General features: G+C 43.3%; 1 protein-coding gene across 1 annotated transcript in view; it reads left to right on the top strand.

Moving 5' to 3' along the window:
• Window positions 1–15,421, top strand: part of LOC140477585 (cell division cycle protein 20 homolog) — a 71,785-nt gene extending 56,364 nt beyond the window's left edge. The window contains exon 11 of the mRNA XM_072571613.1: window positions 15,201–15,421. Coding sequence (XP_072427714.1) covers window positions 15,201–15,361 — 161 coding nt within the window. The 3' untranslated portion in view covers window positions 15,362–15,421. The remainder of the gene's footprint in view (window positions 1–15,200) is intronic.
• Window positions 15,422–25,146: the final 9,725 nt, after the last annotated feature.

Raw genomic sequence — 25,146 nt, forward strand, 5'->3', positions numbered from 1 at the left:
AGGTACAGGTGAATTTGCGACGGATATGGAAGGATCCATTGGGGCTTTGGAGGGAGGTGAGGGGGGAGGTATGGGCACAAGTTTTGCATTTCTTGCAGTTGCAGGGGAAGGTGCTGGGAGTGAAGGTTGGGTTGGTGGAGGGTGTGGACCTGATGAGGGAATCGCGGAGGGAGTGGTCTCTCCAGAACACTGATAGGGGTGGGGAGGGAAATATATCCCTGGTGGTGGGATCTGTTTGGAGGTGGCGGAAATGACGGAGGATGGAGCTTAATCCGGACAATGTGAGGTGATGTGTTTTGGGAGGTCAACTGCAAGATGAAATTGAAAGTGAGGACTGCAGATGAAAGTATAGAGTAAATGATAGGACCTTTAGGAGCATTGATATACTGAGGGAAGGTGGGGTGCAAGTCCATAGCTTCCAGAAAGTGGCAACGCAGTGAATAAGGCAGTAAAGAAGTCATTTAGCATGCTTACCTTTATTGGTTGATGCTTTGAGTATAAAAATTGGCAAATCATATTGCAACTCAGTAGCAGCAATGTGTGCCATCTACAAGACACACTGCAGAAATTCACAAAAATCCTAAGATGGCTCTTTCCAAACTCACAACCACCCCCATCTAGAAGGAAAAGGGCAATAGATACATGGAAACTCCACCACCTGCAAGTTGTCCTCTAAGCCGCCCACCATCCTGACTTGGACTATATTGGGAGAAAATAAGGACTGCAGCTGTTGAAGATCAGGGTTGAAGATTGTGATGCTGGAAAAGCACAGCCAGTTAAGCAGCATCCGAGGAGTGGGAGAGTTGACCTTTCAGGCATTAGCCCTTCATCCTGATGAAGGGCTATGCCTGAAATGTTGATTCTCCTGCTAATTATAATTATATGCTATGGAAATATATGGAAATAAGTTACCATTCCTCCACTGTTGCTGTATCAAAATCCTGGAATTCCCTCCCTAATGGCATTGTGGGTCAACTCACAGCAGCTGGACTGCAGCAGTTCAAGAAGGCAGCTCACCACCACCTTCTCAAGGGCAACTAGGGATGGGCAATACATACTGGCCAACCAGCAATGGCGAAGAAGCATGAATGAATAAATAAAATAAATCTGTGTAAAACGTTTGTTGGGCCACATTTGGAGTATTGTGTGCAGTTTTGGTCATCACACTAAAGGAAGGATGTGGAAGCTTTGGAAAGGGTGCAGGATGTTGCCTGGATTGAAATGTATTAACTATAAGGTGAGGTCGAACACACTTTGATTGTTTTCACTAGAGCATTGGAGGCCAAGGGGTGATCTGGTAGATATTTATGAAATTAAGAGAGGCATGGATAGGGCGGTTGTAGGAGTCTTTTTCCCAAGGTGGAAATGTGAAACTCTAGGGGTCAGAGGGTTAAGGTGAGAGAAGGAAAGTTTAAAGATGTACAAGACAAATTTTTTTACACAGAATGGAAGATGCCTAGAACGTGCTGCCAGAAGAGGTGGTGGAAGCAAACAGAATAGCAACATTTTAAAGGCATTTGGACAGGCACAGGAACAGAGGGATATGGATCACGTGCAGGCAGATGGTGTCAGTTTAGATTACTTACAGTGTGGAAAGAGGCCCTTTGGCCCAACAAATCCACACCGACCCACCGAAGCGCAACCCACCCATACCCCTACATTTACCCCTTACCTAACACTACGGACAATTTAGCATGGCCAATTCACCTGACCTGCACATCTTTGGACTGTGGGAGGAAACCGGAGCACCTGGAGGAAACCCACGCAGACAAAGGGAGAATGTGCAAACTCCACATAGTCAGTCGCCTGAGGCGGGAATTGAACCCGGGTCTCTGGTGCTGTGAGGCAGCAGTGCTAACCACCGTGCCGCCCACTAACGTGTGGACCACAGGGCCTGTTCCTGTCCTGTACTGTTGTGTGCTCTAACAGCATCATGAAACATATAATTAACATGTGGTTGTCTGATGGCTAGACACGATAATGCTTATTAGCATAGATAGCCAATTTGTGGTGTTTCAATGCTTTGTTTTTTAGGCCAGCTTTGTAATCAGAACTGCAAGCAGATGGATTCCTTTCTTTAAAGTGTGACAGCTCTTCTGACATGAAAGAAATTAGGTTTAATCGGAAATAAAATCGGTCTGGATCTTGGCTTGTCTTATCTACAAATCTGAACTCACAGTACTTAAGGTTACTGATTGTCACTTTGTTACTGATTGTTACTTTGATATTCAGAGCTGTAATCTAATTGATCTTAGGTTTCAAAGCATCTGCCACTGAAATCTAAGACATTTTTTTATAGATGGACACTACTGTTAATCATGATGTGAGTTTTACCTCCAGCAGGGTCATTTTATCTGATGTGAATGTGCTTGTGCTATCGATCATAACGTAAGAAAGTGGGACATGAGTAACATAGTATTGAAAGAATAAACAGACACATATTACAGCTCACTAATATATATAAGATATTGCATTTAGAGACATACTGTGTCTGGGCTAACATCAAGCTATTCTGTTACGAAGAGTACATGCTTTCATCAGTACGTCATGATCTGAGTTTAGGTAGCGTCCAAGACATTTATACCTTCGTATTAGATGCTATAAGATGGTGAGGATATCATGAGAATATCTCTTCAAGGTTTATTCACATACTGACTATGAGACAGCACAACAGCATGCAGGGCATACATGCAGGTAGTTCTCCTAAAGCCATAGTTGCGTTCCAGTGAAACCTCGCTTTTCATAAATAATGGGGCCGACAGGAAAGTGGGGTTGGGGCAGACCGGCAAAAAATATCACCCACGATTGCTCAAACATCATCCGAAAGTTTTGAGCACAGCCTGAATGAAGGTTGAAATCATATTTATTAATGAAACAAAAGTAAATTTAACTCAGTACATTTAAAAATTGTAAGAAAGCTGCTCTCTGGACAGTACCTCTCACAGAAAGCTGCTCTGTCGGTAGCTGACATTGGTGCATGTGCAGAATAGCATAAAGGCTGGAGCACACATGGCCCATGTGCAGAATGGCACAGACATCAGCACATGCACACAATGAAGTGTGCAAACCGATCTCTACTGGAAAGGTAAGTGTTCTCGAAAATACCTAATTCTTCCACGACATTATTGCCAAATTGAGCTGCTGAAATGCACATAATCCCATAACTACCTGTACAGAAGGCCCACTCATTTCGGACAGACTGATATGGGCAGGACTTCCAAATTTGACCTGACTACCATCTTAATGGTTTTAGAATGTTTGGAATATTCTGTGCAATTCTGGCCTCCCTCATATTGGAGAATGTTGTGAAACTTGAAAAGGTGCAGAAAAGATTTACAAGAATGTTGCCAGGGTTGGTGGGTTTTAGCTATAGAGAGAGAGTGAATAGTCTGGGGCAGTTTTCCCTGGAGTGTCAGAGGCTAAGGGGTGACCTTAAAGAGGTTTATAAAACCATGAGGGGCATGAATTAGATTAATAACCAAGGTCTTTTCCCTGGGGTGGGTGAGTTCAGAACTAGACAACATAAGTTTAGGGTGAGAGGGGAAAGATTTAAAAGAGACCTAAGGGGCAACTTTTTCACTCAGAGGGTGGTATGTGTATGGAATGAGCTGCCAGAGGAAGTGGTGGAGGCTGGTACATTTACAATATTTAAAAGCCATCTAGATGAGTATATGAACAGGAAGGGTTTGGAGGATATGGGCCAAGTGCTGGCAAATGGGACTAAATTAATTGAGGATATCTGGTTGGCATGGACGGGTTGGACTGAAGGGTCTGTTTCCATGCTGTACATCTCTGTGACCCTATTTACATTGGCATGGAGTAACAGGTGCAAAAGAATAGACTGAAGTATTTGCATTCATCTTCAGTTTGAGGTGATAAGTGGGTGGTACATCTTCTCACCTTCAAGAGGTCCTCAGCATCACAGATACACTAGCTTCACTCCATGTAATGTCAAGAAATAGCCAATGGCACTGGATACTGTAAAGGTTGTGGGGCCGTGACAACATTTTGGCAATAGTGCTGAAGACTTGTGCTCCGGAGACTGTGCACCCCTAGCCAAGCTCTTCCAGTGCAGTAACAACACTGGCACCTACCCAACAGTATGTCCTGTAAGCAAAAAGTAGGAAAAATCTATCCCGGCTAATTATCAGTTCATCAGTTGACTCTTGATTATCAATAAAGTAATGGAAGGAGTCTTCAGCAATGCTATCAAGCAGCAGTTGCTCAGGAAGAACCTGCTGAGTGATGCCCAGTTCAGATTTGACTGGGACCACTCAGCTACTAAACTCATTACAGTTCAAACATAGACAAGAAAGCTGAATTCCTGAGGTTAGGTCAAAGTGACAGCCCTTGACATCAAGGCAGCATTTGACTGAGTGTGGCATCAAAGATCCCTCGCAAAACTGGCTTTCAGCAGATATAAAGAGAGACCTCAGTGGAGTATTGAAAGTTTAGGGGCATCTTAAGAAAGCAATTAGGAGAGCAAAGAGTGGGAATGAGAAAACACTGGTGGGTGAGATTAAGGAGAATCCCATGATAATCTATAAATTCATTAACAGGAAGAGAATAACCAGGGGAAGAATAGGTCCCATTTGTGAAGTTGGAGGATATTGGGATGGCCCAGTGGCTCAGTGGTTAGCACTGTTGCCTCACAGCTCCAGGGACTTGAGTTCAATTCCAGCCTTGGGTGACTGTCTCTGTGGAGTTTGTACATTCTCCCTGCAACCAAATGGGTTTGCTCCAGTTTCCTCCCACAATCCAAAGATGTGCATGTTTGGTGAATTGGCTATGCTATCCCATAGTGTTCAGGGATGTCGAGGTTAGATGCATTAGCCAGGGATAAATGTAGGGGAACAGATCTGGGTAGGTTACTCTTCAGAGGGTCGGTGTGGACTGGTTGGGCCGACGGGCCTGTTTCCACAAGTTTTGGGATTCTATAAATTAAAACTGTTAGGGTGTTAAATAAGTACTTCATATCTATCTTTACTCAGGGGAAGGAAAATGTAGATACAGAATTTGGGGAGAGGTATGGCGAGGTTATTGAGCAGATTGCATGCAGGGAGAAGAGGTATTAGAGGTTTAGAGAGGCTTAAAAATGGACAAATCCCTAGTCTGAATGAGTTGTATCATGGGCTGCTGTGGGATCTGAGGAAATAAATTTCAGGAGCTCTGATCCAAACTTTTAATTCATCCCTGGCCATGGGAGAGGTGCCAGAGGAGCATAGCCAGTGTGGTTCCACTTTCAAGAACGGTGGCAGAGATAGGCCCAGCACTACAGGAATTGGAAGAATTACACAGACTCTCACATCATCTCCACTTGGACAGGCAAGGTTTCATTAGAGATAGTCAGCATGGCTTTGTCAGAGCTAGGAGAAAGTGAGGACTACAGATGCTGGAGATCAGAGTTGAGAGCGTGGTGCTGGAAAAGCACTGCTGGTCAGGCAGCATTCAAGGAGCAGGAGAATCGACGTTTCAGGTATAAGTCCCTCATCAGGAAGAAAGCTTGTGGGATGGAGGGCTGAGAGATAAATGGGAGGGGGGTAGGACTGGAGGAAAGGTAGCTGAGAATGCAATAGGTAGATGAAGGTGGGGGAGGAGGTGATAGGTCGCGGAGGTGGCAGGAGTGGATAGGTGGGAAAGATAATGGACAGGTCAGAAGGGCGGTGCTGAGTTGGAGGCATGGGACTGGGATAAGGTAGGGGGAGGGGAAATGAGGAAACTGGTGAAACCCACATTAATCCTGTGTGGTTGCAGGGTCCCAAGGCTGAAGATGAGGCGTTCTTCCTCCAGGCGTCGGGTGGTTGGGTTTGGCAATGGAGGAGGCCCAGGACCTGCATGTACTTGGTGGAGCGGGAGAGGGAGTTGAAGTGTTCAGCCACGGGGACGTGGGGTTTGTTGGTGCGAATGTCCCAGAGGTGTTCTTTGTGATGATCCGTAACTGGTGTCCTGTCCCCCCCCGATGTAGAGGAGACTACATCAGGTGCAACGAATACAGTTGATGACCTTTGTGGAATGTCTGTTGGATATGGAAGGACCCTTTGGGGCCTTGGACGGAGGTGAGGGAGAGGTGTGGGGCGCAGGTTTTGCACCTCCTGTGGTGGCAAGGGAAGGTGCTGGGAGTCAGATTAGGGCTGGTGGGGGTGTGGACCCGACAAGGGAGTCACGGAGGGAATGGTCTCTCTGGAATGCTGATAGGGGCGAAGAGGGAAATAAATCCCTCCTGGTGGGGACTGTTTGTAGGTGGTGGAAGTGGTGGGGGAATCTTGTGATGTATGCAGAGGTTAGTGGGTGGAAGGTGAGGACCAGGGTGTTCTGTCCTTGTTGTGTTGGTAGAGTTGGGGTTCAAGGGTGGTGGTGTGGGAAGTGGAGGAGATGAGCTGGAAGGCATCATTGACCATGTGGGGAGGAAATTGTGGTCTTTGAAGAAGGAGGCCATTTTGGATATTTCTATGGCGGCATTGGTCATTCTGGGAACAGATGCGGCAGAGGTGGAGGAATTAGAAATAAGGGATGATGTTTTTGCAGAAGGCAGGGTGGGAGGAGGTGTAGTCCAGGCAGCTATGGGAGTCGATGGGTTTGTAGTAGATGTCCATAGTTAGTCGGTCACCGGAGACGGACATGGAGAGGTCCAGGAAGGGGAGGGAGGTGTCTGAGATTGACCAGGTGAATTTGAAGTCGGGGTGAAAGCTGTTGGTGAAGTTGATGAACTGCTCAACCATCACCTCTGGGGATCTCCCATCCACAGCCTCCAACCTCATTGTCGTGAATCCCGCACCACCCGATTCTGCCTCCTACTGAAGATTCAGAAACCTGACTTCCCCAGTCAACCCATTGTCTCAGCCTGCTCCTGTCCCACTGAACTCATCTCTGCATACCTTGACACTGTCCTGTCTCTCTTAGTCGAGGAACACCCCACCTATGTTTGGGACACCACCCACGCCCTTCACCTCCTCTGATACTTTTGTTTCCCCAGCCTCCTACGCTTGTCTTCACCATGGACATTCAGTCCTGCTACACATCTATCTGCCATGATGAAGGCCTCTAAGCCCTTTGTTTCTTCCTCTTACATTGTCCCAACCAGTACCCTTCCACTTATACCCTCACCCTCTTGGCTGAACTGATCCTCACCCTTAACAACTTCTCCTTTGAATCCACCACTTTCTCCAAACCAAAGGGGTAGCCATGGGCACCCACATGGATCCCAGCTATGTCTGCCTCTTTGTCGGGTATGTAGAGCAGTCCATCTATCACTGCTACACTGGCACCATCCCATACCTTTTCCTCAGCTACATTGATGACTGTATTAGCGCCACCTCCTGCTCCCATGTGGAGGTTGAACAATTCATTAATTTCACTAACACCTTTCACCCCAACCTCAAATTCACCTGGACCATCTCAGACACTTCCCTCCCCTTCCTGGACTTCTCCATCTCTATCTCCGGTGACTGACTAACCACGGACATCTACTACAAACCCATAGACTCCCACAGCTACCTAGACTACACTTCTTCCAACCTGCCTGCTATAAAATTTCCATCCCTTATTCCGAATTCCTCCACCTCCACTGCATCTGTTCCCAGGATGTCCAGTTCCACCATACAAAATCCAGATTGCTGCCTTCTTCAAAGACCGCAATTTCCCCTCCCACATGTTCAATGATGTCCTCCAGTGCATTTCCTCCGCTTCCTGCACATCTGACCTTAACTCCGACCCCTCCTAACGTATCAAGGACAGAACCCCCTCTGGTCCTCACCTTCCACCCCATCAACCACCGCATACATTGCATCATCCTCCACCACTTCCATCACCTACAAACAGACCCCACCACCAGGGATATATTTCCCTTCCCACCCCTATCAGTGTTCTGGAGAGATCATTCCCTCCATGGCTCCCTGTCAGATTCATGCCCCCCTGTCAGATTCATGCCCCCCACCAGCCCTCACCCCACTCCTGGCACCTTCCCCTGCTACTGCTGGAATTGCAAAACCTGCGCCCACACCTTCCCCCTCACCTCCATCCAAGGCCCCAAAGCAGCCTTCCACATCTGACAGAAATTTACCTGTATTTCCACAAAGATCATCTACTGTATCCATTGCACCCAATGTGGTCTCCTCTACATTGGGGAAACAGGATGCCAACTTGCAGATTGTTTCAGAGAACATCTCTGAGACTCGCGCACCAACCAGCCCTACTGCCCCGGGGTTGAGCACTTCAACTCTTCAACTTTAATACTGCATATTAATTTATAGTGAAAACACATCATCAAAGTTCCATTGTGCATTTCCAAGGATAGATTGGGTTGGGATATCTGATCGGCATGGATGGGTCGGAACGAAGGGTCTGTTTCCATGCTGTACATCTCTATGACTCTATGTCAGGTAAATTATTCTGTGCAAATATACTTGTGCATTATTAGTGATTCTGCCAATTTTTAGAGCTCCCAGTACATATTATAGCCATTAGTTGCTGTGACTATTATTGAATTAAAACATTACTGTCAGCCAAAAAGTATGAGAGATTCAAAGTGTATATATTTTATGTATGAGGTAGTCTTATAGCTGTACTCCTAGGTAAAGTTATCAATTTACTTTCACATTAATTTGGAGTACTGACATCAGAGGCTTTATGTTGTACTTACAGTGTTAATAAATTATCAATTTGGTAAAGAGAAGGGAAGTAACATTTAGTATTCTTTTATCTTGATTTGTTGTGTGAAATTTTTTGATGTGTACACCTAGGAAAAAGTACAATAAGGAATTAAAAGGCACCTGTTTAATCAAACACATGGACATCAAACTCTCATATTTTAATTGCAGCAGAAAACCTGTGTTTGAAACATTGTGTTTGGTGCCCTTAAATAAAACAATCCCAAGATATATTCTTTACACAACATATTTTTAGTGGCAGGTCAAGTTATTCAATCAATTTCATGATGGTGGTACGTGGGAATATGACATTGAGATAGAGGATCAGCCATGATCCTATTGAATGGTAAAGCAGGCCTGAAGGATGGAGTGGTCTATTTCTGCTCTTAGCTTCATACAAACTATATTAAAAAGTTATTGTTAGACCTTCTAATAAATATGGAAAGAAAACCTCCCCCTCCTAGTTCATCAAGGACATGCAGTTTCTGGGCTTCCTCCATCACCTAATCCCAACCACTTGAGGCCTGGAGGAAAAACACCTCTTCTTCCGCCTTGGGACACTGCAACCACACAGGATTAATGTGGATTTCGGAAGTTTCCTCATTTCCCTCCCCGCTACATTATCCCAGTCCTAAGCCTCCAACTCAGCACTACCCTCTAAACTTGCCCATTGTCTTTCTCACTTATCTGCTCCAGCCTCCTCTCCGACCTATCACCTTCTCCCTCACCTTCATTTACCTGTTGCAAACCCAGCTACCCATCTCCCAGTGCCCCACCCCCCACCTCCAGCTCACAAGCCTCATTCCTATTGAAGGGCTTATGCCCGAAACGTTGATTTTCCTGCTCCTTGGATGCTGCCTGACCTGCTGTGCTTTTCCAGCACCACTCAGTTTGTCAGAGCTAGGCCATGCTGAACAGATGTGATTGACTTTTTCGAGGAGGTGATCAGGTGTATAGATGATGGTAGTTCAGTTGGTGTAATTTATATAGATTTCAGCAAAGCCTTTGATGAGGTTTCACATGGGAGACTGATAAAAAAGGAGAAGCACATAAGATACTGAGTAAATTAGATCCAAAATTGACTTAGTGATTGGAGACAGAGGGTAATGGTAGAAGGCTGTGTGACTGGAAGCCAGTGTTCACTGGCCTACCATAAGGATCAATATATATATATAAATCATAAAAATGAGAATGTAGGAGGGATGTTCAGTAAATCTGTGGATGACGTGAAGTTTGGCAGGGTGATTAACAGTGAGGAGGAAAGTGACAGTTACATGAGGGTATAAATGGATTGATCAGATGGGCAGATCAGTGGCAAATGGAACTTAACTCTCATAAGTACGAGGTGATGCCTTTTGAAGAAGTAACAAGACAAGGCAGTACTCAATGAATATCAGGACACTAGGAAGCTCAAAGGAATAGTGGAATCTTAGGGTGCACAGAACGCTGCAGGTGACCGGATAAGTTAATAGAATGGTTAAAAAGGCATATGGGAAAGTTGCCTTTATCAGTTGTGGCATAGATTATAAAAGGAGGCAGGTCGTGTTGAAGATGTACAAAACTTTGATGAGACCATAACTGGAGTACTGTGCGTGGTTCTGGTTGCTGCACTGTAGGAAGGATGTGATTGCACTGCAGACGGTGCAGAGGAGATTCACCAGGATGTTGCCTGTGTGGGACAATTTTAGCTGTGCAGAGAGGCTGGATAGGTTTGGTTGTTTTTGTTGAAGTAGGGAAGGCTGAGGGGGAGCTGATTGAGGTGTATAAGATTATGAGGAGCATGAACAAGGTGGACTGCAAGCAGCTTCTGTCGAAGGGTCAATAACGAGGAGGCACAATTTTAAGGTGAAAGGCAATATTTAAAGGGGATTTGCGGAATTCTTTCCAACCAGAAGGTGGTCTGAATCTGGAATCTGGAACACACAGATAGTAGTAGAGATGGGAAATCTCCCAAACTTAAAAATGAATGTGGGTGAGCCTTCAATATTTATAATATTCAAGGCAATGGACCAAATGTTGTAAAGTTTGGATTAACATTGTGAGTTTGGCACAGCCTGGATGGGCCAAAAAGCCACTTCTGTGCCGTATGGCTCGAAAGCAGAATCAGGAGCAAAACACTTCACTGGTTGGAGTCATACCTGGCACATAGGGAGATGGTCATGACTGTTGGAGGTCAGTCATCCCAGCTCCAGGACATCACTGCAGGTTCCCTGGATCATCATCCATCATAAGTTGATTCATCAATGACTTTCCCCCTATCATAAGGTCAAAAGTGGGGATATTCGCCAATGATTGCACAATGTTCAGCACCATTGTTCTGTCCTCAGATACTGAAACAGTTCATCTCCGGCTCTGACATTCAGACTTGAGCTGATAAATAGCATCTAACAATTGTGCCATATGAGTGTCAGACAATAACTATGTCCAGCAGGAGGGAATCTTGCCATTACCTCTTGATCTTCAATGGAATTAGCATGATTGAATCCCCTTTTTCAACAGTCTGGGGGTAACTATTGATCAGAACCTGACTGGATTAGCCATGTAAATATTATGGTCATGGCAGTGGCTTAGAGGCTAGCAATCCTTTGGCAAGTAGCTCACCTCCTGACTGCATAGTCCCTTTGCAGCATCTAGAAGCCCCAAGTCAAGATTATGATGGAATACTTCCTACTTGCCTGGATGAGTGCAGTTCCAATAACGCTCAAGACTCTTGACATCATCCAGTCAAAGTAATTTGCTTGATTGATATTTCATCTGACTCCCTTCACTACTTTTCCACTGGCACACAATAGCAGCAGTGTCTACTATTTACAAGATGCACTACAGTAACTCACCAAGACAGTACCTTCCAAATATCCTATGAAAAAACGTAATAAAATGTACCAATGTTAACTTTGTTAAGCCTTCTTGTTTTCATAGAAGCTTCTACTATGTGTTTTCATTCATATATATAATATATGTATAATCTGGCTAGCTTTCTCTTGTGTTCTAATTTTTTACTTTTTGTTAGACACTAGATTTATATTTTGTCCAGTCTTCTGACCTATATCTCACCTTTGTGCAGTTATATAATTTTTCTTTAACTTTAATACTATCTTGAACTTTTCTAGTTTACCATTGATGGTGAGCCATCGCCTTTGAATTATGATTTGGAGATGCTGGTGTTGGACTGGGGTGTATAAAGTTAAAAATCAAATAACACCAGTATATAGTCCAACAAGTTTAATTAGAAGCACTAGCTTTTGGAGCGCTCTGAAAGCTAGTGCTTCCTTTGAATTATTAATTCTCATTTGAATATATTTATTTTATGCATTCTGAATATCCCCTTAAGTGCCTGCTTCTCTATTGACTGATTCTTAACCTAATTTAACATTTTACTTCAGCTAACTCTGTTTTCGTGCCTTCATAGTTTCCCTTATTTAAGTTTAAAATACTAGTCTTCGACACACACTTCTCACTGTGAATCTAATTGCTGCTACTTGGGAGCACCTTTTCTGTATGAGATCATTAATCAAATCTAACTCATGCACCATACTATGTTTGATCCAGCTGCTGTCTCATAGAATCAGAGAATACATACAATGTGGATTGGTCCCAGAATGTGCCGTTAAAAGAAACTATCCACATTTTACAAGCTCTTCATTTAGGCAATCTCTGTCTACCTAATTTTTCCAATCTAGGTGTAGATTAAGCTCCCTGTGATTATTGCTGTAACTTTCTGATAAACTCACTGTTGGCCAACACTCGCTGCACGCGTCCCACTGTGAAATCTCTATTCTGTCTGCAGCCTTAGTCATTCTTCAGACATCCAACAACCCCTCCCATTCACTTTCAAACATCTACTTGACCCCGTTGATCATACCAGGTCCTTTCCAAGTTGCTTTCCTTGTCTGAGGGCCAATGCGAAATGATACTGTGGCCACACATTCAAAAGTTGTTCATTAACAAAGTGTCCAAGAAGGTGCTGGGAATGTCTGCACTCACCAATCTGTGGTAAATGAGGTGCAATACAGTTGGGATCAGTGGGCTAACCAGTTTTTGCATAGTGTTTTGGAAATGGCCGAACTTTAAAGGTAACAAAGTTAATATCATAAATGGAAACCTGTGTTAAATTCAGTTTCATGGTTTAGCTATACAGTTTACATCAATGCAAAGTAAAGTCAGTTCAAGCTGCAAAATGTAATTTTGAGTGCAAAGTGAGTTCAAACACAATTGGGCATGAGGTGTGAAGTTACCATCAGTGGTATGCTCACAATGTTTTCCTTTCACATCTAATGCAATATGCCTGCAGGCTTGCACAATTTTTTTTGTGAAGTGTCTTGATGAAAGTAAAAGAAATATGAGAAAATCTGAATCAAAAGTGCACTAAGTGCTGAAAACACATCAGATCAATTGTATTTGTAAACAGAAATTAAGGTTTAAGATTTTCAGCACAGATTTTTCATCAGTACTGATCATTGAAAGGTATGTTAATATTAACATTAGTTTGTTTGAATTCTTTGCCAAGGCCAGTATTTGTTGCCGATCCTAACTGTCCTTGAATTGAATAGTTTGCAAGGCCAATTCAGAGCTGAGCAACAAAGAGAAAGTTGCTGTGGATCTGTACTTACATGTAGACCAGACTGAATAAGGACAGCTGATTTTCTTCCCTAAAAGAAATGCACGAACTTGATTGCTAAGGCCAGCTTTCAACTCCAGATTGTTACTGAATTTAAATTCCAGCAGCTGCCATGCCATGTTCCTGGAGCATTAATCTGATATTTTGTTTACCTAATCCAGATATCACCACACTATTACCCCATTTACTTATGATGTACTCTTTTTTTGGGATTATTAAGAGTCAGTTAGTAGAGTGATGCCAACATTGTGGGTTCAAATCTCACACTGGCTGAGGTCACCAATACGATCTTATGTTCTTGAACTTGCCCTTCACCTGAGACATGCTGACCCTCAGGAGAAATACACCAGCAGTCATCTCTCTCTAATGGGAGACCAGCCCTGTAGTACTTTGGTTACTACTACTATATTTCACTCTCTCTCCAGAACTAGGAAGCCCATTATGTTTGTGAGCACTTACTATTTTCATAACAATTTTTCTGTTTTTCAATCGCACAGAACTCTTGTGTTTTCTTTTCAGCCTCCAGCTCAGCAGCTTCTTGGTTCCTTGGGTTGGATCAATACCTATAGGAATTTAGAAGAATGAGAGCAGATCTTAATGAAATAGAATAGATTCTGAGAGATGTTAGGGATGTTCTGAAGAAGGGTCACTGGAACCGAAACATTAACTCTGCTTTCTCTCCACAGATGTTGCCAGTCCTGCTGAGTTTCTCCAGCAATTTCAGTTTTTGTTTCCAGCTTCCACAGTTCTATATTTTATTTAAGATCCTGGCAGGGATATTGAGAAATTGGGTGGAGTCTTGTTATCCCGGAAGCATTTGGAGGCAGGAAGGCAACTTAATGAGGTGGAGAGGTGTCATAACTGAACCCTGCCACCTTCCCGCCTCCACCAGAAATTAATTTTGGGACAGAAAGACCCATGCTTGATCTGCAATCAACTGAGGCCCTTAATTAAGGACCATTTGTGGACGTTAGCTCCATTTCCTTCATGACTTACCCTTGTACAAGTGGGTCTGTCTCCATGCAATGTGCCTCACAAATTAACCAGTGTGTGCAGCTTATCAGCTATGGGCTTGAAGTCCCCTGATCAAAAGCAATCAGGTCCTGATGGGCGGACTGGATATTTGGCAAGGAGTTGTCCACTGAGAGCCACGCCCTGGTGTTGTGTCTGAATTCCCTATCATTCTCTTATGATCCCTAACCCTTACAATTCTTCCCCAACAAATCGCTTACCTTCCACCTTAGCCCTTGGTGATCCGGGATGCTGTTCCAAAAAAACCCACAACTTCCTGTATGGCTCTGCTGAGTATGATATGCCTGCTTGGGATTCCCTTTCCTTTGATCTAATTCTAGGCATAGGTCTGCTGGTGACCTTGCTCATTCCTAATTGACTTTATGTTCAGCAGGCCTTTCCTGAAGAGGCAACAGAGTCTCTCACCAACTTCCAACACCTCAGCAAGATTCCGACTGATGTTTCAACTTGTAGTGTTATCTAGGAACTAGTTTTTTCCACATTTTATGTGTCATACAATCTTTTGAATGTGAGAAATTTTGAAACATAATTTTTAATATTTTTGATGTCCCTCGAGAGCCAAAGGCAAAGCTATTTTAGTTTCTATTGGGATGCCAGTGAACCTAAGTTTATATTGAGATGCAGATGCATCAAACCAAGCCAATAAGAATATAAGAACCAGGAGCAGGAGTAGGCCATCTGGCCCTTCAAGCCTGCTCTGCTATTCAATAAGATCATGGCTGATCTTTTTGTGGCCTCAGCTCCACTTACCCCTCCACCACCATAGATCTTAATTCTTTTATTGTTCAAAAATATCTATTTTAGTTTTATAATTTGTCCTCTATTCTGTGATTTGGACTGATCTAGCAAACTCACTCGTGAAATAAAGATGGTATCATTGTTAATGTGTGTATTCTCTTTTACAGGTCACAGAGGGAGAGTTCTGCATCTGGCATCCAGTCCTGATGACAGTGTAGTGTTTTCAGCAGCAGCTGATGAAACAGTTTGTTTATGGAACTGTGGCACTGCCAGTGAACATAAGCTGGATGTAAAACAGGCGATCAATGGTGAGGCTTCACAATACTGACTGTGAGGAGCAAAGCACTGCAATAGACATTGCTGTTTCAAAAATATTGCTTTTGAAATCTGTCACCCTTGAATCTTTGGTGTAATGTATCTCCTGTGATAGTTTTGAAACAGTATTTCTTGAAAGATGTCAATATTAATATTTAGAGAGACTGTCTATATTTGTACAAGGAATTTGGAGAGTTAGCCTATAGGCACAGTCTGCAATTTAGAAGGCAAGTGATATGTTGGCCTACACTGTAAAGGAATCAGATTTCAGGAATAAAGAAGTCTTGGCACAATTGTTTAGGGTTTTAGTGAAACCAAAGCTTGAATATAGTATGCAGTTTTTGTCTCCATATTTAAGGAAGGATTATTTGCACTGGATGCATTAGAACAAAGATTCACTAAATTGGCATCTGGGGTGAGAGATCTGCCCTATGATGACAATTTGAGTAAACTGGGTCTATATTCTTAGGAATTTAGCAGAATGAGAGGCAATCTCATAGAAACATACAAGATTCTATAAGGACTTTATAGGGTGGATGCTGAGAGATTTGTTTCCCCTGCCTGGGAATTTTAACCATGGGGTCACTGTCTCAGCTCAAGGGATTGATCATTCATGAGAGTTGAGGAAAAAATTAGGTTTGTGCATTTTGGAATTCTCTATTCCAGAAAATTATGGATCATCCATCATTGAAAAAATTTAAGACTGGGAGAGACAGATTTTTGGTGTCTCAAGTAATCAAGGGATTACCTGCATTCCCTTGGCTCAGCATGCCATTTGATGCCAGCAAGCTAGGGACAAGCACAATCCAGTCTGGAACACTCTCTGCAGATTTTGCCTTTTTTAATCATAATCCTCACCTTTTGTTGGGCCAAGGCTTCGCCTCAAACAAGCTTCCATAGAATGGCAGCAAAGGCTGTGTCCCAGACTAACTCCTAACCAGCCAACTAACTGTGTTTAAGGCACCAATTCACTTTTCATATCTGTGGGGATCATAATGCACTGATATGCTAGGCTTCCCCAACAATGAGGATGAGGACATTCATGGAGTCTCCTCCTCCTCCCCTTTGATGTTCAATTGGCCATGACCATTCACAATTAGGTGTGGCAGGACCACTGAACTTTGATCTGATCTTTTGGCTTTGGGATCTCCTAGTTCTGGTTCTATCATTGTGTTCCATTGTTTAACCTGCATGTAGTCCTTTGATTTGCTTTATTATGTTGGCACCTCATTTTCAGATAAACCTCTTGCTGCTCCTTGCATGCTTTCCTACATGCCTCATAATTAGTCCTCTGAATTGATGATAATGGTTATATCACGCATAGGAATTGCATATTGTGGTGAAATACAATTCCAGCATTTCTACCAATAGCCTCCAGCAGCTCACGGATGGCAAATTTGTGCTGCTAGAACTATTCTGCGTCTTTCCCATTGTGGATAGTGATAGTGTCTCACAATATTATGGAATATTTCCTCATTTTAGAAGAGGATATTGTCTCTATGCGGTCACTCCTGCCAATATGGGCACTGATAGGTGCATCTGCAGCTAATAGTTTGGGGCAGCAAAGTCAAGAAGGTGCCTCTCTAGTATTGGCCCACTGTCCACTTGTCATACTCCCAATCTGCCAGGTCAAAAATTTAAGAGCTGGATAGCTCACTCAGTTATCAGCTGCAAAGCCACTGCTGTGAGAGATATTGAAGGTTATCACTGGGAGTATATTTTATGCTTTTGCTGCCTTTAAAGCTTTTTTCATGTATTTTGCTCAACGTGGAGGAATGCAAGCTTTTCATGTGAGGGTGGGTAATAGGCAACCATTAATAGGAAGTCTCCTTCCCAGGTTTAACCTGATACCATGATAGCTTGTGAGGTCCAAATTCAGAGTTGAGGCTCTGTGGGATAGTATGCAGCAAAAATGGTAATGGAGTCTGAGACATTGGCTGTAAGGTATGGTTTGGTGACTGTAACTATATCAGATTGTTACTCAACTACTCTGTAAGATAGCTGTTCCAATTTTGGAGCAAGTTTCCAGGTGTATCCCATTGAAGGAAATTTCACCTGGACTGTATGGTCTTTGTCATGCTTAGTGCCAGTAAACATTCACCTACTTTGAGCAGTTTTGAACTGAGTGTCCTTGTTGCCTGGTTTCTTATCATATGTCTGATTTTCTGTGTGAATGTTTTAGATTCTATGTGAACTTCAATCATAGATTTACAAGAATGTTGCCTGGGTTGGAGGGTTTGGGCTATAGGGAGAGGCTGAATAGGCTGGGGCTGTTTTCCCTGGAGCACTGAAGGCCTCATAGAGGTTTATAAAATCATGAAGGGCATTGGATAAGATAAATTGACACAGTCTTTTCCCTGGGGTGGGGGGAGTCCAGAACTAGAGGGCACAGTTTTAGGTGAAAGGAGAAATATACAAAAGGGACCTAAAGGACAACATTTTCATGCAGAGAGTGATGCGTGTATGGAATGAGCTGCCAGGGGAAGTGGTGGAGGCTGGTACAATTGCACATTCTAACTGCAGCTATTTAACTAGGAAGGGTTTAGAGGGATATGGGTCAAGTGCTGGCAAATGGGACTAGATTAGGTTAGGATATCTGGTTGGTATGGGCGAGTTGGACTGAAGGGTCTGTTTCCGTGCTGTACATCTCTGTGACTCTATGATTCTAATGATAGAAGACCTTTAATACATAAGAAATAGTCTAAGTTTTATATCTCGAGTTGAGAGTGTGGTGCTGGAAAAGCACAGCAAGTCAGGCAGCATCTGAGGAGCAGGAGAATTCATGTTTCAGGCAAGCCATTCATCAGGAGTGAGGCTGTGAGCCAAGGGAATGGTGAGGTTAATGGAAGGGGGTGGGGCTGGGGGGAAGGTAGCTGACAGTGTGATAGGTAGATGGAGGTGGGGATAATGGTGATAGGAGAGGAGGGTGAAACGGATAGGTGGAAGGAAGATGCACAGATGGGACAGGTCATGAGGGCAATGCCGAGTTGGAAGATTGGAACTGGGATAAGGTGGGGCAACGGGACATGAGGAAACTGGTGAAAACTCCAGTATCTGCAGTCCTCACTTTCACTTAAGTTTTGCATCTGTTTGATGTAGCATGACATATCCCTCTTGGCTGAAGGACACTGGATTTCAAAGTCATCAGCTTATTCAATGGTCAATCTAAATGCTTGTAATGTATAAGCAGAGTGTGTCTTAAAATGTGAATTTTGCACAACAAAATGTAGTTTCCTTCTGGATATCATTTCATCTATAAACGTAGAGTACATAGAAGCACAGTGTGCTTGCTTAAGGAGCCAAGAGCATGAAACCTCTGATTAACTAGCAACTGTTATCCTTAATATAGAAAAATACCCCAAAGAGCTTTACAGAAGGGTAATTGAACAAAAACTAATGATAGCATTTCTTGGGTAACTAAATAACTGCTTAATCATAGGTTAAAAATATTCCCTAAAGCAACCCAATTAACGTCCATATTTTGGTATGGAAGTAGCAGTTATTTGGTCCTCCCCAAAAGATTTCAGTGCTTTTCGGGACACCACAACTGGCAGAAACTATAAATAGAACCAGAAAAGTACCAGAAATAAGCTTTATGCTTATTGGCACTGAAGGAGAAAGATGAGTCATTCTTTTTGTCAGAAAACCTCATCAGAGTTGTTTGCGATGTTTCTCACCCTGTAAACTATCACTTGGTTAAATTGTCACACACCCTTTGGCAGTATGTGGTTTTCAATGCTTTCTGTAGATTAACATATCAGTTAGAAAGAAACCCACTAAATCAGCCATACAGGCTTCAAGAGTGAGTCTTGTAATAAATGTGATTGAGAGGTAATTCAACAATGCTGTTAACAACTTTAAAGGATACTTTAAACACTTTGTTGCTTTTAAGATTTTCTAACTACTTGTTCAAGCATGTACAATTTTAGCTAAAATGATGTGAACATCAGAGAATCCTATAAAATGTTGATTCTTATTGTTTGGATCCGGAAAAATAGGCTCAGCTGAAAGCAGAAATCCAAATGTTAGGGAAGAAAAAAACTTAATTGAACCACATTACCATAAAATTTAGGAATAGAATACTGAATGGCCTGGGCAGAGTAGATGTTAGGAAGATGATTCCATTGGTAGGAGAGACTAGGACCCGAGGGCATAGTCTTAGAGTAAAGGGAAGACCTTTTAGAATGGAGAAAGGGAGAAACTTCATCAGCCAGAGAATGGTGAATCTGTGGAATTCATTGCCACAGTAAGCTGTTGAGGCCAGGTCATTAAGTATATTTAAGACTGAGATAGATAGGTTCTTCAATATCAAGGATTACAGGGAGAAAGCAAAACAATGGGGTTGAAGATAGAACATAGAACATGAGCAGTACAGGCCCTTCAGCCCTCAATGTTGCACCAACCTGTGGAACTAATCTGAACTGAAAATGTGTTGGTGGAAAAGCGCAGCAGGTCAGGCAGCATCCAAAGAGCAGGAGAATAGACGGTTTGGGCATGAGCCCTTCTTCAGGAATGAGGAAGGTGTGCCAAGCAGGCTAAGATAAAAGGTAGGGAGGAGAGACTTGAGGGAGGGGCATTGGAAATATGATAGGTGGAAGGAGGTAAAGGTGAGGGTGATAGGTCTGAGTGGGGGTGGGGGTGGAGAGGTCAGGAAGAACATTGCAGGTTAGGAAGGTGGTGCTGAGTTGGAGGGTTGGGACTGAGACAAGGTGGGGGGAGGGGAAATGAGGAAACTGGAGAAATCTGAGTTCATCCCTTGTGGTTGGAGGGTTCCTAGGCAGGAGATGAGGTGCTCTCCCTCCAGCCGTCGTGTTGCTATGATCTGGCGATGGAGGAATCCAAGGACTTGCATCTCCTTGGTGGAGTGGGAGGGGGAGTTGAAGTGTTGAGCCACGGGGTGGTTGGGTTGGTTGGTCTGGGTGTCCCAGAGGTATTCTCTGAAACGTTCCGCAAGTAGGCGGCCCGTCTCCCCAATATAGAGGAGGCCACATCGGGTGCAGCGGATGCTGTAAATGATGAGTGAGCCCATTTAACCTACATTAATCCATTTTCATCCATATGTTTATCCAATGACCATTTAAATGCCCGTAAAGTTGGCAAGTGTCTACTACTGTTGCAGGCAGTGCGTTCTATGCTGTTAGTATTCTCTGAGTAAAGAAACTACCTCTGACATCTGTCCAATATCTATTACCCCTCAATTTAAAGGACGTCCCCTCGTGCTAGCCATCACCATCGAGGAAAAAGGCTCTCACTGTTCACCCTATCTAATCCTCTGATCATCTTGTATGTCTCTATTAAGTCATCTCTTAACCTTCTTCTCTCTAACAGCCTTAACTCCCTCAGCCTTTCCTCACAAGACCTTCCCTCCATACCAGTCAGAAGACAGAAACAGGGGAATATATTATGGGGAACAAAGAAATGGCAGAAGAATTGAATTGGTACTTCAGATCTGTGTTCACTAGGGAATACACAAGCAATCTCCCTGATGTAACAGTGGCTGAAGGACCTGAACTCAAGGGAATTTATATTTGCCAGGAATTGGTGTTGGAGAGACTGTTAGGTCTGAAGGTTGATAAGTCCCCGGGGCCTGATGGTCTACATCCCAGGGTACTGAAGGAGGTGGCTTGAGAAATCGTGGATGCGTTGGTGATTATTTTCCAGAGTTCGATAGATTCAGGATCAGTTCCAGCGGATTGGAGGGTGGCTAATGTTGTACCACTTTTTAAGAAAGGTGGGAGACAGAAAGCAGGAAATTATAGACCAGTTAGTCTGACCTCAGTGGTGGGAAAGGTGTTGAAGTCTATTATAAAGGATGAAATTAGGACACATTTGGATAGTAGTAATAGGATAGGTCAGAGTCAGCATGGATTTATGAAGGGGAAATCATGCTTGACTAATCTTCTGGAATTTTTTGAGGATGTAACTCTGAAGATGGACGAGGGAGATCCAGTAGATGTGGTGTACCTGGACTTTCAGAAAGCTTTCGATTAAGTCCCACATAGGAGGTTACTATGCAAAATTAGGGCGCATGGTATTGGGGGTAAAGTACTAACTTGGATCAAAAGTTGGTTGGCTGATAGGAAACAAAGAGTTTCCTATAAATGGCTCCTATAAATGGCTCCATTTTGGAACGGCAGGCAGTGACCAGTGGGGTACCGCAGGGATTAGTACTAGGACCGCAGCTTTTTACAATATAGGTTAATGATATAGAAGATGGTATTAGCAATAACATTAGCAAATTTGCTGATGATACTAAGCCGGGTGGCAGGGTGAAATGTGATGAGGATGTTAGGAGATTACAGGGTGACCTGGACAAGTTAGGTGAGTGGACAGATGCAGGGCAGATGCAGTTTAATGCGGATGAATGTATGGTTATCCACTTTGGTGGCAAGAACAGGAAGGCAGATTACTACCTAAATGGAATCAATTTAGGTAAAGGGGCAGTACAGAGAGGTCTAGTTGTTCTTGTACACCAGTCAATGAAGGCAAGCATGCAGGTACAGCAGGTAGTGAAGAAGGCTAATAGCATGCTGGCCTTCATAACAAGAGGGATTGAGTATAGAAGCAAAGAGGTTCTTCTGCAGCTGTACAGGGCCCTGGTGAGACCACACCTGGAGTATTGTGTGCAGTTCTGGTCTCCAAATTTGAGGAAAGACATTCTGGCTATTGAGGGAGTGCAGCGTAGGTTTATGAGGTCAATTCCTGGAATGGCGGGATTACTTTACACTGAAAGACTGGAGTTTAGAAGACTGAGAGGGGATCTGATTGAGACATATAAGATTATTAAAGGTTTGGACACACTGGCGGCAGGAAACATGTTTCCGCTGATGGGTGAGTGCCAAACCAGAGGACACAGCTTAAAAATACGGGGTAGACCATTTAGGACAGCGATGAGGAGAAACGTCTTCACCCAGAGAGTGGTGGCTGTGTGGAATGCTCTTCTCCAGAGGGCAGTGGAGGCCCAGTCTCTGGATTCATTTAAGAAAGAGTTGGATAGAGCTCTCAAGGATAGTGGAATCAATGGTTATGGAGATAAGGCAGGAACAGGATACTGATTAAGGATGATCAGCCATGATCATATTGAATGGTGGTGCAGGCTCGAAGGGCAAAATGGCCTACTCCTGTACCTATTGTCTATTGTCTATTGTCAGTCAACATCCTGCTAAATCTCCTCTGAACCCTTTCCAATGCTTCCACGTACTTCCTATAATGCGGTGACCAGAACTGTACGCAATACTCCAGTCACACCAGAGTTTTGTACAGATACAGCATGATCTCATGGCTCCAAAACTTAATCCCTCTACCAGTAAAAGCTAACACACCGTATGCCTTCTTAACCTATCAACCTGGGTGGCAACATTCAGGGATCTATGTACATGGACACTGAGGTCTCTCTGCTCATTGACACTTCCAAGAATCTTGTATTCCTGTTACTCCTTCCAAAGTGAATCACCTGACACGTTTCCACATTAAACTCCATTTGCCACCTCTCTGTCCAGGTCTGCAGTTTATCTATGTCCTTCTGCAACATCCTTCCACACTGTCCACAACTCCATCGATTTTTGTGTCATCTGCAAATTTACTAACCCATCCTTCTATATCCTCATCCTCATCTAGGTCATTTATAAAAATGACAAACAGCAGCGGCCCCAAAATAGTTCCTTCCGGTACCCTACTTGTAACTGAACTCCATGATTAACATTTCCCATCAACCATCACCCTTTGTCTTCTTTCAGCTAGCCAATTTCTGATCTAAACTGCTAAATCACCCTTAATCCCATGCCTCCACATTTTCTGCAATACTCAGCCATGATTGAATGACAGAACAACTTGATGGGCTGAATGGCCTAATTTCTGCCCCAAGTCTTCTAGTGTTATGGTCTTAAGTAGATCATTTGGCCCATCATGTCTGCTCTGCCATTCAATGAGGTCATGGCTGATCTGATACTTCTCAACTCCACTTTTCCATCTTTTTCTCATAATCCTTGATTCGATGAAGTTCTTCAGTTGTATTGATGCTTCATGGTACAACCAGATTCTGCATAGACTACGGAAAGGTCAATGCAGTAACAAAGATAGATGTCTACTCAATTCCTCAGTTGGAAGCCTATATTGACAGACAAGCAGATTCCTTTAATACCCAGATCTATATAATGGCAGCCTTTTTCACACCAAATGCTGTTTTACAATGCTAAGTGATGCTGTTCAAACTAAAAAAAAACTCAGCCACTTAAGGATTTATGATTATTTGGAAAAGCATAGCTTGATTAGAGATTGTCAGCATGGTTTTGTAAGCTATTGAATTCTTTGAGGATGTGACAAAATACATTGAAGGTAGATCAGTGGATGTGGTGTATATGGATTGTAGCATGGTGGTAGCTAAGGCTGTCCATGGTAGGGTCATTCAGAAAGTAAGAAGGCATGGGATACAGAGAAATTTGGCTGTTTGGATACAGAATTGGCTGGCCCAAAGAAGACAAAGGGTGGTAGTAGATGGAAAGTATTCAACCTGGAGCTCGGTGACCAGTGATGTTCCGCAAAGGTCTGTTTTGGGACCTCTGCTCTTTGTGGTTTTCATAAATGACTTGGATGAGGAAGTGGAAGGGTGGGTTAGTAGGTATGCCGATGGCACGAAGGTTGTTGGAGTGGTAGTATGGAAGGTTGTTGTAGATTGCAATGGGACATTGACAGGATGCAGAACTGGCCTGATAAGTGGCAAAACGAGTTCAATCTAGGAAAGTGTTAAATAATTCATGTTGGAAGGTGGAATTTGAATGAGATTATAGGGTTAATGACAGGATTCTTGGCAGTGTGGAGGAACAGATGGATCTTGGGGTCCATGTCCATAGATCCCTCAAAGTTGCCTCCTGAGTGGATAGGATTGTTAAGAAGGCATATGGCATGTTGGCTTTCATTAACAGGGGATTGAGTTTAAGAGCTGTGAGGTTATGCTGCAGCTCTATAGTGCCCTGGTTAGATCACATCTGGAATATTGTGTTCAGTTCTGGTCACCTCATCATAGGAAGGATGTGGAAGCTTTAGAGAGGGTACTGAGGAGAGTACCCAGGATACTGCCTGGACTGGAGGACATGTCTTTTGAAGAAAGTTTGAGGGAGCTAGGGCTTTCCTCATTGGAACAAAGAAGAATGAGAGGTAATTTGATAGAGGTATACAAGATGATGAGAGGCATAGATAGAGTGGATAGTCAGAGATTTTTTCCCAAAGCAGAAATGGCTATCAAGAGGGGACATAATTTTAAGGTGATTGGAGGAAGGTTTAGGGGAGCTGTCAGAAGTCGGTTCTTTATACAGAGAGTGGTGGGTGTGTGGAATGCACTGCCAGCAGTGGTAGTAGAGTCAGATACATTAGGGACATTTAAGTGACTCTTGGATAGGCACATGGATGATAGTAAAATGTAAGACATGCAGGTTAGTCTGATCTTAGAGTAGAATAAAAAGTCGGCACAACATCGAGGGCCAAAGGGCCTGTCCTGTGCTGTACTGTTCTATGTTCTATTTCCAGAAATTAATGAATCAAGTAACAATCAGTGCTTCTATCTATGTGGTCAACCTTGATGATGTGCTGGCTTACAGTGACACAATGAATGATCCCTTGAAATTAGAAACTTTATTTCGAAAATTATAGTCAGTGGATTAGTGATAAACCTTGCCAAAAGTGAGTTTATAGAGGAGCAGGAATCTACCTAAGGCATATAGCAGGACAGGGAAAACACCAAAAGCGCAAGATTTGGTGGAATTCCCTGCCTAAGAGTAAAGGAGAAATTATGCACTTTTTGGG

This window comes from Chiloscyllium punctatum, chromosome 1 (assembly GCF_047496795.1).
Source record: "Chiloscyllium punctatum isolate Juve2018m chromosome 1, sChiPun1.3, whole genome shotgun sequence".
Lineage (NCBI taxonomy): Eukaryota > Metazoa > Chordata > Chondrichthyes > Orectolobiformes > Hemiscylliidae > Chiloscyllium > Chiloscyllium punctatum.